This window comes from Cajanus cajan, chromosome 10 (assembly GCF_000230855.2).
Source record: "Cajanus cajan strain Asha chromosome 10, NIPB_CcT2T_4, whole genome shotgun sequence".
Classification (NCBI taxonomy): Eukaryota; Viridiplantae; Streptophyta; class Magnoliopsida; order Fabales; family Fabaceae; genus Cajanus; species Cajanus cajan.
Genome location: NC_138526.1, coordinates 14,642,344 through 14,662,997, shown reverse-complemented (window position 1 = coordinate 14,662,997; position 20,654 = coordinate 14,642,344). Strand labels below are relative to the sequence as shown.

Sequence of the window (20,654 nt, the reverse complement as noted above, 5' to 3'; positions counted from 1 at the left end):
TAACTTTGAAAGGCGAATTTTTTCTGCTGGTAATGATCTTATCCACTCGAACATTCCCATAAAAGTTACCTATGATTTGTCAAAAATTAAAATTCCTTTCTTACTTTTAGTATAAATTATAATTATAATAAGGAGAGTCAAAGTTTGTATCTTATATATACTACTAACCTCCTATCACGAGATAAACCATAATATATTATTTATCTTAGTACAATGATAACTTTCTATTCGTATATATTATTTATATAATAATTATTCTTTGATGATCAAAATATTTATACAAATTATTCATCACTAAAAATAATAATAATATTTATTAAAAATTGTAAATATTTTCTTCAATAATATAATTTATTTTATGTCTAAGATCAGATTTTAAATCTTAAATAAGATTAAGAAATACAAGTTATTATTACTTATTCCAACTAATATTGATATTGATATAAATTTATATGGCTCTAATTGTCTCATTCATGTTATTCATTATATTTTATTTTAATCATAAAATGTGTTGTTCTAATAACATTTTAAACAACCCATTGAACGTAGGACAAAGAAAACCAAGCTCTAGTTTGATGAACATGCAACTAAGATCGATTCCACAGAATAATAACTAGGTACGAAAACATGAACCCATTCAGTGCTTCTCAATGAAGTCCTTGACCTTGCAAATGAGAGCCTCAGTTTGGGCACCAACGTTGGGATCCAAATCAACAGCAATCTTATTGAGATAAAAACTATGTGTCATCCCAATGCTAACAAAAAGTTCCACATCTTTGTTGGCCTTCTTCATGGCCTCATAGTACTCCATCTCCGTGTCCCTGATCAAGTCCATCTCCGCCACGCACATCAGCACCGGCGGCAGTTTCAGCCCTTCCAGTGGCGGCGCCGCCGCACCCATCGGGCATGTTATGGGGTGGTCCTTGGTGGCCCCGACCGGCAGCGCCAATGTTAAAAATTTGTCCAGCATGTCCAACGTTAAAAACGGCGTCTGCGGCATCTCCATCTCGGACCGGCTCCGGTTCGACCGAACATAACCGGGGTGAACCGGGATTGCTCCCGCGACCCGAACCGGGCTCATGTCAACCGAACCGGCCCGCGCAGCCACCTCATGCACCACATTCCCGCCCGAGCTGTCTCCTATGAGGAAAACCCGGTCGAAGTCCGCGTGTTGCTCGAGCCACGGTTCGCGTGAACCGGACCGGGCCACGGACTGAAGCCACAAGAGGGTCTCGAAGGCGTCATCGATGGCGGCAGGGAGGCGGTGCTCCGGGCTACGGCGGAGAAATGGAGACACAACAATGGACCGGGTGGACCGGGCGAACCGGGTGTAGACATTATAGTACATGAACCAGTCCGGTTCACTGATGCAAAAGCCGCCGCCGTGGAAATGGAGGAGAATTGGCAGCTTTTGGTTGTCTTTCGGGGCCTTCTCCGGCAGGTAAAGGCGGACACGGTGGCCGGAGCCATCGTGAGCTATGACGTCACGGGTGGCGACTCCGTCCACGAATTGTTCGTGAGGAGGTACCGGTTCGGCCATGAACTTGAATTGGTCCGGGCCGGACCATGTCCGGTTCACTGAACCGTCGTCGTAGATTTTGAGCCAACCGGAGACCTCATCCACTAGTTTCTTTTCTTGGACCATATCTCTATGATGAAATTTAAGATAGTAGAGTTAAAACTTAGAAAGTGTTGCCGAATGACATTGAGTAGTGAAGCAATGTTACTCTTTTATAATGAAAAAAAAAAAAAAAAGTGTCATGGCTTTTGGTTTGGTGAGAAAAGTAGGGGCCATAGATTAGTGGATCAAATACATGAAGGAAGCTTCAAGGAATTTCCCACATAAAGGTGATTAAGATTTGGAAGTTACAAAGTAAGAACGAAAATTGAAGTCAATAGTCATCACTTAGTATTATTTAAATGATGTTTAAATTTCTCTATAAAAATTTCTTTTTATAAAAAAAAGAAAAGAAAAAATGAGTTTCTTTATAATTTAAAATTAACTTGTATATAATTTTTTTGTGCAAAAGTTTTATCTCATTTATTTTTTTAAAATCTTATTTTTAATTATCACATAAATTAATTTTAATTTTTCTTCTTATTTTTCTAATCTATAAACACTTTTACATAAACTTATTTAAAGGTATTTAATAAATATACAGTCTGACAATTGAGACGTCATCACTTGTTCATTAATCTCACGAGATAAAGCAAAAGCAAATTGAATTCGAATAAGAAAATAAAAAATAAAAAATAATAAAAAATAAAAAATAAAAAGTTTTGCTTTATACCTTTTTCTTGGTGAATATTAGATTTGGAGATGAGAATGATTAAACAAAGAAATTAATTGCTGTACCAAAAAGCAAAGAAGTTAATTCATGTAAACGTGATATGTGATAAAATAATGGAGAAACACAATTGCTGAATAAAAAATTGAAAAGCAAAAAAGCTTAATGATCAACATTTTGGACTTTTTTTTATGAGAAAGAAAATTATTTGTAAAATAAGTGGTATGTTAAATTGAGATAATAATTGAAAATTTAAAATATTTTCAGCTGAAAAATAGATTACTGTTATGAGTCTGAAAATTTGAGATTTATGATATTATTTCAAAAAAAGATTTCTTAAAATTGATTTTAATTAAAGTATAAAAACTGATTTTTATTGTAATATCCAAATAAAAATAAATAATTAAAATTATTTATCAATAATTAAAAAAAAGTGGCTGAATTAACAAGTATGCGCACGCATGTAAGATTTCGTCACTCCAATTTGGGCGGAGGAAAGTTATGGAAGACATATTTTTGTCTTTCCTTATATTATTATATTGAGAAAATCTTAAAGAAATAAAAAGTTGCGTTCACGATGAGTTTGACTCTTGTATCGCCCAATTGGCACCAGGGCTCATCCCGGCGACGATGGGTTCAGATTAGGGATGACAAATATACCTGTATTTGCGGGTAATACTCGAACTCGTTCCGATTTTAAAAGAAAATATCTGGTTTGACCGGGTACGAGTACGGGTAAAACCCGATATATTAAATCAGGTACGGGTACGGGTACAGGTATGTACTTACCCGCCCCGTACCCGTACCCGTACCCGTCCCCGTTTCCATTTTTAATTTAATACTCACTTTTAATTTAATTATATTAAAAAAAATTAATAGTTTTTATGTGTGATTATTTATTATAATATGAGATAGAAAAATAACTTAATTATAATTATAATATAATAAAAATAATAATTTAAAAATATTATTTTTTTTACAAAAAATAAAAAATAAAAAAATTGACGGGTACGGGTACGGGTACGGGTATACCCGATACCCGACGGGGACGGGAATGGGGATGAAAACCACATACCCGGTGGGTACGGGGACGGGGACGGGGATGGATTTGACTCGCGGGGACGGGGACGGGTATCATAAAACCCGTACCCGCCCCGCCCCGTTGCCATCCCTAGTTCAGACCACACCAATTCGGAAGGACGGCTCATCCTCCCAATAAATAAGATAAGCTGATAAAAAGGAGATTTTATCATATCCTAACCAACTTAATTATCAACAAAGGAAAAACTCTAATTATATCAAAGTACGTGCATTATATATATGAGACCCATACACCCACAAAGACTAACTTAACTATTGGAGTCTCTTTTGCAGGTACCAACCCCATCTCGGAGCAGCAGACATACCAAGCAGAGGAGGCTCACCGATCTTACCCAAAGATCACCTCACCCACCGATCTCAGGTAAGAACAGTTTGGCGCCCACCGTGGGGCTGAAGAAAAAATTTCATACCGCCGCAACAATGGTTTCCACCCGCAGCAACAACAGGCCGCCCACCAATGCTCAGCACAACGGGCCCAACATGGATAGAGCCACCGCTGCTGAGACCCTAGCCGAGCAGATCGAAATCCTGCGACAACAAAATGCCACCGCCATAGCCGCCATGCGTGCCCAACACGAAGCTGACATCGCGACTTTGCGAGCAGAGAACAAGCGCATCCACGCGCAGATTCCACGACGGCCACCATCCGACGATCCCCCGAGGCCGAGCACCAATCGTCCTCCCCACCTCGAACGAATCGGTCACATGCCCCAACATCGCGCAGAACCGCAAATGTTAGCCAGGGGCCATTCTAGACCTCGGGTCCGAGGATTGGCACGAGACGACACCCTTTCGCTGATGGAATCATGGAGACCCCCTTCCCACATGGATGGAAGCCACTGAACATTGACCGATATGAGGGCACCTCGGACCCGGATGAGCATCTGGACACGTACATCACCCAGATGAACCTATAATCCGATGACGACGCCATCATGTGTCGTGTGTTCCCTACCTCCCTGAAGGGCCCCGCTCTAAACTGGTACACCTAGCTACCTCCAGGGTCAATAAGTACCTTCGACGAGCTCTCGCGTCGATTCACAGCTCAGTATGCCACCAGCCGCCCACATCATATCACCTCGGTCGCCTTGGCTAACCTCCGGCAGGGTGACACCGAGTCCCTTCGAAAATTCATGGAACGCTTTGCCAACGTGTCTGTGAAGATTCGGAACATCAACCCTGAGGTCGCACTGCACTCCATGCTCATGGGGCTCAAACCAGGTCCTTTTGTTGATAATCTCTACAGGAGGCCACCCAATGACATGGACGACCTACAAGCATGAGTTGCTGGGTACATACAGATGGAGGAGCATGACAAGTTTCGTGACAAAATGCGCGCAAAAACAGGCAATGGCAACAACACCAACCATAAGGAGAAACTCAGGGTCTCCAACGAGACCACCTTCAAGCGATCCCGCCAAGGTAAGGGACCAAGGTACGATTTCTACACTCCCCTAAACACACCACACGTCCACATCCTTGACGAGGTAGTCAATCCCGACCTCATCTCTCTGCCACCTTCGGCACACACCCCGACGAATGTCGACAAGTCCAAGCACTGCCGGTACCACCGCAACTTCGGCCACACTATTGAAGAGTGTTGGACACTCCGCGACAAAATCGAAGAGCTCGTGTAGGCCGGTCATCTAGGACAATATGTCCAACAATCCCAGGCCAACAGGGCAGGGCATGCCGAACGAGGACGCAGAAGAGGGCGAGGATATCACTCTCGCCACGATCAAGCTATCGAGTCCAAACCCAACACCGGGTATGCCGACCAGCCAAGTCCCAGTTTGGAACCCAACCAGGCCCCCCCTACGAGGTGTAATCAACACCATCGCTGGAGGATTTGCACGGGGAGGCGCCAACAACTCGGCCCGCAAGCGACATCTTCGCAGTGTCAACCATGTTTAAGGTAGGTCAACAAGCCACATGCCACAAAACCCTCTTATCACCTTCACCGACGAGGACTATGCCGACATCAACCCAAACCAGGACGACCCAGTTGTCATCTTCGTCGAGGTTGCAAATTGGGCCGTTCAAAAAACTTTAATTGACCAGGGCAGCTCGGCCGATGTCCTCTACTGGCCTACCTTCCTCCGACTAGACATACCACACTCGCTGATCCAACCTCACCACCAGCCCCAAGTCAGCTTTGCTGGGGAGCGTGTCCACACCAGAGGATACGTCAAACTCTTGACCACCTTTAGAACACCGCCCTCGACCAGGAGAATCATGGTCAAGTAACTCCTTGTTGACGCTTACACCTCTTATAACATCATCATTGGTCGACCCACGTTAAACCAGATGGGTGCAATAGTGTTAACCCAACATCTTACCATGAAATTCCTTGGACTTAACGGCGACATCATTTCTATCAGAGAAAATCAGAAAATTGCGCGTCAATGCTATGCGGAGAGCCTTAAGGTCTCCACCCAACGCGCCGACCAACCATCCCCAACAATAGTGGCTCACATCGCCAGCCCAGCATTCACCGATCTGGACCCCCGATCTGACTGCACCGATCAAAGGCTAAGCCCAGTTGACGAGCTTGTAGAATTCCAAATCGGCCAGAACCCAGGTCAATGCACCAAGGTGAGCCGAAACATAAGCACCGAGCTACGCCAGAAAATAATCGTCGAGGTACGTAAAAATGCTAACCTATTTGCTTGGTCAAGTGATGACATGCCAGGGATTAGTTCCGACCTTATATGCCACAGGCTAGCCATCCATAAAGAAGCAAAACCAGTAGCACAACGCCGATGTAAAATCAGAGGAGAAAGACGTGATGCTGTAGCCAAAGAAACTTGATGAAGTCTTCAATGGTGAAAACTCCATGGATGCTTCACAAACAACTCCTTCTCGGATCCTTGGATTGATGCAAGGACTTGAAACTAGAAGAAGGAGCAAGGGTGACCAAGGTTAACCTTCCAATTCAGGTTAGAAGGTAGGTGATCCTAACTCTACAAAGAGAGGAGCTCAAGTAGGGTAGAAGAAAGGATCTAGGGAGACTTTCGGAGGAGAATTTGCACAAGGAGAGAATTCTCATATATCATCCAAAAGTGGCTACACAATCCGGCCAAGGTGAATATATAGGGTAAGTATTGTGATGAACAAGTTTGGCTTGACCCAAGGTTAAGTTAAACCATGGTATGATTTAACTTAACCTTAGGCGCCAAAATTTGAATGTTTTAATTCAAATTTTGGTGCCAACCGGTCACCAGCATGTGCGCCTCTCATTTGGATGTAATTTGGTATCCATTTGAGCATCATTTCGGTCACACCATGTGCATGTGTGCACATGGCCGAAATGCATACTAAATGGCATACTAATTACATGCAAATGAACATGCACATGCTAACCTAAATTAACCCTAAATTCACATGGCAATGAAATGAAAACTCCTAATCTAGATGGCCGAAATACAAGGCCCAAAATGTAATACAAGCCCAAAGGCCCAAACCTATTCTACAACCTAATCTACTTGGGCTTGATTCAAAGCCCAACTGAAGAGTACTATGGGCTTCTCTTGAGCATGGGCCCATTCTTCATGTATCCTCTTGGCCATAGCCCTAGTAGTTGGGCCCTTGGCCCATGGGCCTCCTCCATCATCCCCTCCCTCTTGAAGAGAATTTGTCCTCAAATCCAAAGAGATCTCCTCTTGGTCAGCAAGTCCTGTAAAAAGAGATAAATCAGATATGTTGAAACTAGGACTAACCCCATACTCAGAGGGGAGATCTAGGACATAGGCATTATTATTTATTCTTTTGAGGACTTGAAAGGGTCCATCCCCTCTAGGACTAAGTTTAGACTTTCTTTTGGAAGGAAATCTATCCTTCCTAAGGTGAAGCCAAACCCAGTCACCTTCATTGAAGACAACTTCCTTTCTACCCTTGTTATTGTATTTTGTATATTTTTCAGTTTGGGATATGATTTCTAACCCTCTCATGCAAGTTCTTAACAAATTCAGCCCTAAATGTTCCTTCTTTATGAATAAAAGAAGCAACATCAGGTAGGGGTAATAAGTCTAAAGGAGTTAGAGGATTGAAACCATAAACAATCTCAAAAGGAGACATCTTGGTGGTTTTATGAACCATCCTGTTGTAGGCAAACTTCACATGAGGGAGATAGTCATCCCATGACTTTTTATTACCCTTGAGGATTGCCCTCAACATAGCTCCTAGAGACCTATTGACTACCTCAGTTTTCCCATCAGTTTGTGGGTGACATGTGGTAGAAAATAGAAGTTTAGTTCATAGCCTTGCCCACAAAGTTTTCTAAAAGTGGCTAAGGAACTTAACATCTCTATCCGAAACTATAGTCTTAGGTATCCCATGAAGTCTCACTACTTCTTGAAAGAATAATTTAGCAATGTTACTTGCATCATCCACTTTGTGGCATGGAATAAAGTGTTCCATTTTACTAAAACGGTCCACTACCACAAAGATGGAATCCTTGCCTCTTTGGGTTCTAGGCAAACCAAGGATAAAATCCATGGAAATGTCTACCCAAGGAGCATTGGATATTGACAAGGGGGTGTATAGTCCATGAGGTTTTGTGGTAGATTTAGCTTGAAGACAAGCTATACATCTAGTAAAAAACCTTTGAACATCTCTTTTCATATGAGGCCAAAAGAATTTCTCTTTCAAAAGTAAAAGAGTCTTCTCAATCCCAAAATGACCCATGAGCCCACCCTCATGGCTCTCCTTTACCAAGAGTTTCCTAATAGATCATTGGGGAATACAAAGTTTGTTTTCTTTAAAAAGAAACCCCTCGGAAATATAGTAACCTTGATAAGGCTTTTGAATACATAAAGTATAAAAGTTAGCAAAATCAGGATCTTTCTCATACAATTCCTTTATGTCATCAAATCCTAGTATTTGAGAACCTAGGATGTTTAACAACACATGTCTTCTTGACAAAGCATCAGCTACTACATTTGTAGAGCCCTTCTTGTACTTGATGACATAAAGAAATTGTTCTAGGTACTCAACCCATTTTGCATGCCTTTTATTTAACTTACCTTGGCCCTTCAAGTATTTAAGTGATTCATGATCACTATGAATAACAAACTCCTTGGTTACAAGATAATGTTCCCAAGTTTGAAGGACTCGAATCAAAGCATACAACTCCTTGTCATAGGTTGGGTAGTTCAAGGCAGCCCCATGAAGTTTTTCACTGAAATAGGCTATGGGATGGCCACCTTATAACAACACAGCTCCTATGCCAAGACCTGAAGCATCACATTCTAGCTCAAAGGTTTTGCTAAAATCAGGGAGAGCTAGAACAGGTGCTTGAGTGAGTTTTTGCTTAAGTTCTTGGAATGCTAAGTTATGTTTTTCTTGCCAAAGAAAGACCACATCCTTCTTCACCAACTCATTAAGAGGTGAAGCTAATGTAGAGAAGTTAGGAACAAAACATCTATAAAAGCTTGCCAATCTATGGAAGCTCCTAACTTCACTTACATTAGTAGGAATAGGCCATTCTTGAATGGCTTTGATTTTCTCGGGGTCTACATGAACCCCTTGTTTGCTCACTGTAGACCCCTAAAATTGTCCGGGTCGGAAATAAAACTCAAAGACCCTCAAAGATCGAAGGAAAAGTCAGCCAGAAGGACTCCTAGAAGACCATAGGACGGCTATCTGTAGATTTAGAGGTCTTAGAGTAGCTTAAAATAAGGAAGTGGAGGGAATGAAGCCCAATACGGCCGTACTACACTTAATACGGCCGTATTGAAGCTTCAACACGGCCACGGCGAACTCAATACGGCGTATTGAAGTTTCTGAAACTTCAATACGGCCGTACTGAAATCAATACGGCCGTATTGAAGCTTCAATACAGCCGCAGTGAACTCAATACGGGCGCATTGAAATTTCTGAATTTCAATACGGCCGTATTGAACTTCAATACGACCGTATTGAAGTTCAAAAATTTCAATACGGCCGTATTGATTCTGTAGCCCGTATTGGGCCTGTTCCCTATAAATATGACGTCAATTGGACGTCATTCCACACTTTCACACTCAGTTTTGACTCCCTCCTTGAGTATTCTGGGGTTTTTGAGCAGTGTTCTGCCCTAGAAATCTCTCTGGGAGTCGATCCGACGAAGTTCTGGAATTCCGAGCACTTAGCTTGGAGATTCGAACCTAGTCGAAGGGAAATCCTCCGGATTTCCATAGTCAAAATTTTATAGGAGCGAGCGAGCGGGCTTGTAGAGCGAGGGAACGCCAAAAAGCTTCCCAGTTTTACGAAATATATAAAAGCACGCTTCAAAGGTTTCTTCTTAAAGTCCTTCCTTTTACTGCTTTCTGTGTGCATATTTAAACTGTCATCATGTAGATAGTTAATTTATAATTGCTTAGAATAAATAGGGGTAATTTAGTAATTTTTGTACTATTATTTTTAGAAATAATCTGTCATAGGGAACCCGAAAGGGGCGTTGTGGGGTGCTAACACCTTCCCCACACGTAACCGACTCCCTTACCCAACTCTGGTTGTAATGGCCGAAGTTGATTTATAAAATCAATTGCCTTATCCCTTTTTCCAATGTTTTGAGTAAAACATTGGTGGCGACTCCATGAACCCTTTTACTACGAAAACCACTAATCCATGGAGGGTCCCGCTTGGGATTAACATGGATTGGTGAGACATTTAATAAATAAATTGGATAAGATCGACAAGGTCTCAGTTTGAGAACAAGTCGTTCTAATAATCCAATACATTTTCAAAACTAAAATAAAAGCGAGCTCGACCGTCTTCGCGACCGCCGAGGCCCGTTTCGAGCCGGTGGCGACAGATGGCGACTTCACTGGGGAAGCCTCGAGAGTCAGTCCCATTTAGTGACAGATTATTTTTAACAAATAATAGTTAAAAATTACTTTATTACCCCTCACTTGTATGATAACATGTTTATCTATTTGGCTTTAATAACTGTTGTATTTTTAAATTTACGCAATTGTTTGAAATAAAAACTGCACACAAACCTTTGCACACAACAGTTCCCTCTATACCCGGGGGCATGAGTGATTAACCATAGGGAGTGGATGTTAGTACGGCCGGTTGTCGAATGGGTCTATAGGTGCCTGTAGACCGTTGTCGGAAAACATCACTCAAGGTGATAACCATGAACTTGAGTCCGACGGTGCGTTGGAGCTTTCCATCGACCCACGATGAGAGGAATTGGGTCCCTATAATGGGGGCACCTTGGGGGCCTTGGACTGGTGAGAACAGTTAGAACCACCTTGAATATGCACCATTTCTGCAGGATACCCCTACCTCGTGATTCGCTCGTGACTGTTCGTGGATGAGTGAATTGTTTGTGTAAATGCTTATGTGCAATTGTTTGTGCATTAATAAATAACCTCGTGATAAGGTCTAAAGAATAATCCCCATGCATGAAAATACCATGACATGAGAGGAAAGACTATGTGTGGAAATATAATAAAAGTGAGGAGCATGTACATCATTACCAATAAGACATCATGCATCCTCATAGACCATGCATTTTAGGTTCACCAATACCTCTTGACATGAGTAAAAGTGACCCATAATTATCGAGATTCTCCGTTGAGGAGAGATCATAAGTCAAGGAGGGTGGTAACACTCTGTTTTAAAAAGGCAGCGCCTTAAAAATGGAGGGTTATCAAGCTCATGTCAAGAGCGTATTCATTCCATAAATTAATTAGATTAAATATTCATTTTTAGAAAGTGGCTGGTCATCTCTCTGTCCTCACGCGCGCGCAGAAAATCAAGAAAATGGAAGCGCTGGGGGAGCAAAATAAGAAGCTCACAACCGAGCTCTCTCAGCTCAACAAGAAAATGGACGCGTTGGAGGAACGAAATAAGGAGCTTACAGCCGAGCTCTCACAGCTCAAAGAGCAAATGGCACAAATGATGGAACTCATGCGTCACCACAACATACAAGGGGCTGAGCACAGTGACCATGAGTCCCATCATGTTGGAGGAAGAATGGAACAAGAGCTGAAAAGCGGGAAGCTAGCTAAACCTTCCCAATCATTTAAAGCTAAGAAGACCTTTGGGAAGAAGAAGGAGAGAGAAGTCAGTGCCATAACCATCTCTTCGTCTTCTTCCACTTCGAAGTCAGGAAGATCGCAATTCAAACCTGTGAAGAAGTTTGATAAACTTCCGACCACATATAGCGACATCCTGCCGAAGCTAGTGGAAGCACGTCTTCTAGCTTACGTTCCACTAAAGAAGATTGATCCACCATACCCCGATTGGTACAAACCACAAGACAAATGTCTATACCATTCGGGGGCATCGGGGCATTCAACGGAGAACTGCAGAGCTCTTAAATATAAGGTCCAAGACCTTATTGATGCCGGGTGGATCACTTTTGATTCGATAGCGCCCGACGTGAGCAAGAATCCTCGGCCAAAGCAGGATTAGAGAGAATAACAAGCCATGATAGGGCCCCTCCACTTTTTTCTTTTAGGGACTCATGATCAGTACCCGAGATCATGAGGACCTTTTCATGTAAATAAGGGTTTTGTACAGTTTTACATACATATATCAATAAAGAGGCATTTTTCATACATTACTCTCTCTTTTGTTCTTTTCTCTCTTTCCTCATTAACATTAATAAATTCTAAACCTAAACAGAACCAATAAAATAATTATGTCTGTAATTGTTCGCTCTGACCGGGATCCGAAAGTTGAGGATAAACGGGTTGAGTTGGACAGTGATGAGGAGACCATCTCTCCGGATCTGCAAAGACTGCTAGATCAAAAAACTCGTCTACTCCAACCGTGTTAAGAGAAATTAGAGACCGTGAATTTGGGGCAAGGCCGAGAGATAGAAGAGGTCAACATTGGGACCCATATCAGTGATGAAATAAAGACTAATGTTTCCACTATGATTATAATAAAATCATTCTTTCTCATTGCTTCTTTTCTTGCTTATAATAAAATTCTAAACCACATTTTTTAACCCTGTTTGAATAAACATGAATGAGGTTAAAATCATCTTAATAATAATAAACCCACATCATTTTTATGTGGAAGTGTGTGTGACAACTTGGAGCACCTTCCCTTGGCCTCGACAAGTGCCATCATGGATAAAAAGAAATCCTAAAAACAAAAAGCTTGGCAGGAAACCCAAAAAAAAAGGGCTGCGTAAAATAAGAGCAAAAGACCCGCTAGGAATCCCACGAAAGGGTGACCTAGGCAAAAGTTAGGGTTGCAAAAATAAACAAAAACAAAAGTCCGCTAAAACACCACAAAAGGGTGTTTTAGGCAAAAATAAGGACAATCAAAAAACAAAAGAAATCCATGATGGTACCACGAGCCGAATTCAAGAAAGGTTCAAGGGAAGCTATCCAAGTTGTCGAATCACAACACGACTTTTTAACTTCATAAGTGTTTAATCAAACAAGCCTAAACACATAAGCCTACCTTGGCCATCCATTCTTACAAAAACTATTTTTGAAAAATAATCCCCTCTAAAACACAAACTTTTGAAAAATATACCCTTTCCTTCTTTTCTCTCTTGTCCCAACGATTTTAGAATAATCTAGTGGAAGCATGGAGAAATAAATCATCACTGATAATGGGTCTAATCTGAACAACAAAATGGTGGAAGAACTGTGCCAAGAATTCAAGATCCAACACCACAACTCTTCCCCATATCGGCCAAAGATGAATGGGGCAGTCGAGGCAACCAATAAGAACATCAAAAATAGTGCAAAAGACGGTTGTCTCATTTAAAGACTGACACGAGATGTTACCCTTCGCTCCTCATGGCTATAGGACTTCAGTACGTCCATTTACAGGAGCTACTCCATTCTCACTCGTTTATGGGGTGGAGGCAGTTCTACCCATCGAAGTCGAGATACTCTATCTAAGGGTAATCATGGAAACAAAACTTTCCGAGGCAGAATGGGTTCAAAGCCAATATGACCAGTTGAACCCTATCAAAAAGAAACGGCTGAACGCCATATGCCATGGTCAAGCCTATCAGAGGAAGATCAAAAAGGCTTTTGACAAGAAAGTCCACCCTCGAGTCTACCATGAGGGAGAGTTGGTAATGAAGAAATTACTACCAACTCAAAAAGGGCAAAATCGGAAAGTGTGCCCCAAATCACGGAGGACCATACGTGGTAAAACGAGCCTTCTCAAGAGAAGCATTGATTCTCACAAACATGGACGGAGAAGAACTTCGATACCCAGTCAACATTGACGTGGTAAAGAAGTACTATGCTTGAAGACGTTGCTTGCATAGGCCTGCTAGGATGAAAACCCAAAAAAGGCGTCCTAGGCAAAAGTTAGGGCAAAATAAAAAGTCCGCCAGTACAAGGGTACTAGGCAAAACAACGGCAAAATTATCCCCGCTAGGATACGTCCTAGGCAAAAGTTAGGGGCAAAAGAATAAGATGTAAAAGCAAAGCAAGCAACGATCGCTTGAATCGAAAACCGAAAGGCGGTTCAAGTGATTATCTTCTAGAAGCAAGCATCTTGCAGCATCTACACTCCTGGCTCAGGCCGAAGCAATTAGGGGAACGTAAAGAGCAACAATTACAGATATAATTGTTAAGCCCAATGTATATAGCCTACCCTGGCCAGCCATTCTTCAGAAATTTCCTTCTGTATATCTTTCTGTAAAAACACTTGCGAATATCAATAAAATATCTATTCATTTCTTTTCTCTCTTGACCATGTGATTATGCCTCTAAATTGATGTTTCAAAAATTGTACGAAACTCTCTTAATAATCGGTCAAATAAAGAAAATTGGAGGGGTTCCTATAAAATCCATAAATCTCCTGCATAAAGGCTCACAAAAATACTCCCTCGCGTCAATGACAGAAAGTCCTCCAAGAAGAAGAGGATAGGGAGAGCCACTCACTTTTCTAAATAAATGAACAAAAATAAAAAAAAAATTGTATTGCATTTGTGCATCACACACACATTAGTTGCACATTCAAAGACCTTATCATGAGGCAACCGCATAAAATAGAAAAATAGAAAATTGCTTGTGTATGACAGTAGCAAACAAAATGCAAAGATTCAGAAAATCAACAGCGTCATACAGAATAACTGAGCCTGGAGAGGCTTGCCGAAAGAATACTCTCAGAATAACTGAGCCTGGAGAGGCTCGCCGAAATAATACTCTCTCAAAATAACTGAGCCTGGAGAGGCTTGCCGAAATAATACTCTCTCAAAATAATTGAGCCTGGAGAGGCTTGCCGAAATAATACTCCCGCAAAATAATTGAGCCTGGAGAGGCTTGCCTAAATAATACTCCCGCAGAATAATTGAGCCTGGAGAGGCTTGCCGAAATAATACTCCTTCAGAATAATTGAGCCTGGAGAGGCTCGCCGAAATAATACTCTTTCATCATAACTAAAGCCTGGAGAGGCTTGCAGAAATAATACTCTCTCAGAATAAATGAGCCTGGAGAGGCTCGCAGAAATAATACTCCCCAGAGAAACCTCAACTCAAGCTCACGGAACGAATCCCCAACGAGAGCTATCAAAGCAAAATCGACGCAATCCCCAATGGAAGTGCGATCATCCAAACAGTATATACAAGTCAAAGGACTTAACACTTCCTCAGTGGAAGATAGCTCTCCGACTCAAAGCGCTGAGTGAGGCTAAGCCTGTAGAGGCTTCCTAAATAATACTCTGGGATACATAAGATCCCTCATTCCCCAATCGCCTACTCAGAGGCATCCCTGCAAAACGAGAAAAATCAAAAAAAATATCAATAAGTATTCCCCAAGCGGAATCTGGCACTCAGCCGAACACTGAACTTCAAATCCCCAGTCGCCTACACAAGAGGCACTCCTTCAAAAAGGAAAACCCAAAAAAAAGAAAAAAAATCAATAACAATTCCCCAAGTGGAATTTGGCTTTTTAGCCAATCATTGAACGTCAAGCTGATACGCCTAACAGAAGAGGCTAATCAAAATCAACATCCAGAATCCCCAGCGGATAACAGCCTACACAGAGGCAACACAATCAGAAAAATCAAAGAAAGACACCCGAATAAGGACAACCGGGATACTCCACTCACGTCAAAAGGACGTCAGCCAAACATAAGGCATCGCTCAACTCAGAGAGAGAGCATCTGTGTCTACACCCCAAGGAGTCAAAAATTCCCATGGGTACCAACTAAGCAATGCAAGTTGGGACACAAGAACCTATGAATGACTGCACATCCCCTAGACGGATCCCTGCGTTATCCAGCCCTCAGCGGCACAAAATCAGAAAAACAAACCGTCGAAGCAGCATTGTGGACTGTGGAGACAAACTATACTCAACTACCTCATTTTGAGAGGCAAAGTCTGGAGAGACGATACTCAAACGAAGTCTGGAGAGACGATACTCAAACGAAGTCTGGAGAGACGGTACTCAAACGAAGTCTGGAGAGACAGTACTCAAACGAAGTCTGGAGAGACGGTACTCAAACAAAGTCTGGAGAGACGGTACTCAAACAAGGTCTGGAGAGACGATACTCAAACAAAGTCTGGAGAGACGGTACTCAAACAAGGTCTGGAGAGACGGTACTCAAACAAAGTCTGGAGAGACGATACTCAAACAAAGTCTGGAGAGACAGTACTCAAACAAAGTCTGGAGAGACGATACTCAAACAAAGTCTGGAGAGACAGTACTCAAACAAAGTCTGGAGAGACGATACTCAAACAAAGTCTGGAGAGACGATACTCAAACAAAGTCTGGAGAGACGATACTCAAACAAAGTCTGGAGAGACAGTACTCAAACAAAGTCTGGAGAGACGATACTCAAACAAAGTCTGGAGAGACGGTACTCAAACAAAGTCTGGAGAGACGATACTCAAACAAAGCCTGGAGAGGCGAAACTCACACTGCTCACCGTCGTCACAAAGGTGCTTAGTTTCCGGCTCGAACAAAGAGCGAGACTAAGCCTGGAGAGGCGAAACTCACACTGCTCACCGTCGTCACAAAGGTGCTTAGTTTCCGGCTCGAACAAAGAGCGAGACTAAGCCTGGAGAGACGAAACTCACACTGCTCACCGTCGTCACAAAGGTGCTTAGTTTCCGGCTCGAACAAAGAGCGAGACTAAGCCTGGAGAGGCGAAACTCACACTGCTACCGTTGTCACAAGGGTACTTAGCTTCCGGCTCGAACAAAGAGTGAAGCTAAGCCTGGAGAGGCGGTACTCACAGCTTCCAGCTTGGGCAGCAAGCAAAGCAAAACCTGGAGAGGCTACTCGACAATTTTCCACCGGAAGACGCTACAAGTCAGAAGGTCGGCGCATCACCCGGACAATTGGGTCAACTCCTTTACTTGTCAGCCGGTACACCAAAAGGCCGTCCGACTAAGTAAAGGGGGGCAGCTGTAGACCCCTAAAATTGTCCGGGTCGGAAATAAAACTCAAAGACCCTCAAAGATCGAAGGAAAAGTCAGCCAGAAGGACTCCTAGAAGACCATAGGACGGCTATCTGTAGATTTAGAGGTCTTAGAGTAGCTTAAAATAAGGAAGTGGAGGGAATGAAGCCCAATACGGCCGTACTACACTTAATACGGCCGTATTGAAGCTTCAACACGGCCGCGGCGAACTCAATACGGCGTATTGAAGTTTCTGAAACTTCAATACGGCCGTACTGAAATCAATACGGCCGTATTGAAGCTTCAATACGGCCGTACTGAAATCAATACGGCCGTATTGAAGCTTCAATACAGCCGCAGTGAACTCAATACGGGCGCATTGAAATTTCTGAATTTCAATACGGCCGTATTGAACTTCAATACGACCGTATTGAAGTTCAAAAATTTCAATACGGCCGTATTGATTCTGTAGCCCGTATTGGGCCTGTTCCCTATAAATATGACGTCAATTGGACGTCATTCCACACTTTCACACTCAGTTTTGACTCCCTCCTTGAGTATTCTGGGGTTTTTGAGCAGTGTTCTGCCCTAGAAATCTCTCTGGGAGTCGATCCGACGAAGTTCTGGAATTCCGAGCACTTAGCTTGGAGATTCGAACCTAGTCGAAGGGAAATCCTCCGGATTTCCATAGTCAAAATTTTATAGGAGCGAGCGAGCGGGCTTGTAGAGCGAGGGAACGCCAAAAAGCTTCCCAGTTTTACGAAATATATAAAAGCACGCTTCAAAGGTTTCTTCTTAAAGTCCTTCCTTTTACTGCTTTCTGTGTGCATATTTAAACTGTCATCATGTAGATAGTTAATTTATAATTGCTTAGAATAAATAGGGGTAATTTAGTAATTTTTGTACTATTATTTTTAGAAATAATCTGTCATAGGGAACCCGAAAGGGGCGTTGTGGGGTGCTAACACCTTCCCCACACGTAACCGACTCCCTTACCCAACTCTGGTTGTAATGGCCGAAGTTGATTTATAAAATCAATTGCCTTATCCCTTTTTCCAATGTTTTGAGTAAAACATTGGTGGCGACTCCATGAACCCTTTTACTACGAAAACCACTAATCCATGGAGGGTCCCGCTTGGGATTAACATGGATTGGTGAGACATTTAATAAATAAATTGGATAAGATCGACAAGGTCTCAGTTTGAGAACAAGTCGTTCTAATAATCCAATACATTTTCAAAACTAAAATAAAAGCGAGCTCGACCGTCTTCGCGACCGCCGAGGCCCGTTTCGGGCCGGTGGCGACACTCACCACAAATCCCAAGAATATAACATTATCCACACAAAAAGTACACTTGTCTACATTGGCAAACAAGTGATTGTCTCTAAGCACAAGTAAGACTTGTCTTAGGTGATCCACATGATCACTTAGACTTTTTCTATAGATTAAGATATCATCAAAATAAACAACTACAAATCTACCAATGCAATCCCTAAGGACATGATTCATCAGCCTCATGAATGTGCTAGGTGCATTAGTAAGCCCAAATGGCATTACTAACCATTCATATAATCCAAACTTAGTCTTAAAAGCAGTCTTCCACTCATCACCTTCCTTAATCCAAATTTGGTGATATCCACTTTTAAGATCTATTTTAGAAAATATGGATGACCCATGCAACTCATCAAGCATGTCATCAAGCCTAGGAATTGGGTGCCTATATTTAATGGTGATGTTGTTGATGGCTCTACAGTCACAACACATCCTCCATTTTCCATCCTTTTTGGGCACCAATAAAACAGGCACAGCACAAGGGCTTAAACTCTTTTGAATCCAACCCTTATCCAACAAATCTTGGACTTGTTTCTCTATCTCTTTTGTTTCTTGAGGATTTGTCCTATAGGCTGGCCTATTAGGTAGGCTGGCGTATTAGGTAGGCTGGCCTATTAGGTAGGCTAGCCCCAGGCACAAAATCTATTTGATGTTCTATTCCCCTAAAAGGTGGAAGTCCCATAGGGCCTTCACTAGGAAATACATCATCAAATTCAATCAAAAGATTTTGGATCTCAAGAGGTAGAGAAGTTTCCAAAGATTTTGTGGCAATGCATGTGAGTGTTCCTCTACACATGAGGATATAAGAAGATGGTTCAAGTAAGAGAGATGTTTTTTGTAAAGTTTTTGTTTCAAGTTTCTCCTCTTGAACTATCTCTCAAGAAGGAACACTAGTCTCTCTAGAATCCTCTTGATTCCTAATTTTTAGAAGTTTTTTTTTTTACTTTCCTTTTTATTTCCTCTCCTTTTTCTTGATCATGTTTGGTCTTCATTTGCACTTGATCCTCTACTACTTGTGAAGGTGTTAGAGGATGAAGTACAAACTTCTTACCCTTATGAGTGAAAGTTATTTTGTTAGTTAGGCCATCATGATGTGTTTGTTTATCAAATTGTCATGGCCTCCCCAACAAAATATGACAAGCTTCCATAGGAACTACATCACATTTAACTTTATCTTGATAGTTCCCAATGGAAAACTCTACTTCCACTTGTTGGTTAACCACCATATCCCCATCATCATTGAGCCAATGAAGTTGATAAGGTTTTGGGTGGGGTGTGGTAGTTAATCCTAACTTTTCAACCATCCTAGTGTTACAACAATTGCACCAAGATCCACTATCCACAATTAGAGAACAAGCTTTATTTGAAATATTACACCTTGTGTGAAAAATGTTCTCTCTTTGGGATTTTGTATCACTAGGTTGGTTATTGAGGACCCTTCTCATCATAAGAAGTTCCCCATGTGACCTCACATAATTCTTCCTCACTTGCTTCCTCTTCATCTTCACTTAAAGATGAAGAAGTAGTAGCTTCATCTTGGCTACTATAAATGTCTTGGCCCCTCAATATCATAACCTTCTTGTTAGGGCATTGAGAAGCAATGTGGCCTCTCCCAAGACATTTAAAGCACTTTATCTCACTAGACTTGGTGCTAGTGTGTGAGGTGTATTTCTTTTCTTCTTTTTTTTCTTTTTCTTTTTCCTTACCTTTGTCTAGGTTTTTGGAGGAATCAAAGGTATTTTTCTTTTCAAACTTTTTACCCTCCCTCTTGTAGTCTTTCTTGGAATAAGATGAAAAAGAGCTCTTGAAATTTTTCCTTAAAACTTGTTGTTCAACCTTCATACAAAGTTGAACTAAATCATTCAAATCTCGGTATGGTAAAAGCTCAACCTTATCTCTTATTTCCAAAGTGAGACCACTCAAAAATCTAGCAATGGTAATATCTTCCTCTTCTCTAATTCCAGCCCTCATCAAATATAACTCCATCGTTTGTCTATATTCCTCAACACTCATGTTTCTTTGATGGAGTCTTTGGAGTTTTTTGATAAGCTCTCTAGTGTAATATGAGGGAATGTGTCTCCTCCTCAAAGCACTCCTTAACTCATTCCAATATTGAATTGGAGGGTCATTATGGAGGCGCCTATCCCTAACAAGGGATGTCCACCAATACATGGCGTGGCCTTGAAAACTTAAGGTGGCAAGAGACACTTTTCTCTCTTCACTCACTTGATGGAAAATGAAGATTTGTTCAACCTTCATTTCCCAATCAAGGTACCCCTCCACATCATTTTTTCCATGAAAATAAGGGAGATCCACTTTGGATTCCCTAGCTTTGGGGGTCCTATGAGTTCTTCTAGGAGGTTGTTGAAAATGATCTCCTAAAGCTAAGCTATCATCATGCATGGATTCTCCTAGGGCTGGACTATGGAATTGAGAACTTCCATGCCTACTTCGGTGTTTATTGTGTAATTTTTCTTCCTTTTCCTTTAATATCCAAATTTCATCCTCTAAGAGTGCAAGTTGGGCCTCTCTTTCAAGTTTTTCTTTAAGTCTTTTCTTGGCCTCTTGCTCTCTCCAAACTTTTAGTGATCTTAATTCATGTACCACC

The 20,654-nt window shown here is 41.8% G+C and overlaps 1 protein-coding gene across 1 annotated transcript; it reads right to left on the bottom strand.

Moving 5' to 3' along the window:
- Nucleotides 1–447: 447 nt before the first annotated feature.
- LOC109810318 (strigolactones hydrolase CXE15) lies at nucleotides 448–1,723 on the bottom strand. The gene has a single exon (XM_020373751.3). The coding sequence runs from the start codon at nucleotides 1,643–1,645 to the stop codon at nucleotides 638–640; it is 1,008 nt and encodes a 335-aa protein (XP_020229340.2). The 5' UTR covers nucleotides 1,646–1,723; the 3' UTR covers nucleotides 448–637.
- Between the last annotated feature and the right edge of the window lie 18,931 nt (nucleotides 1,724–20,654).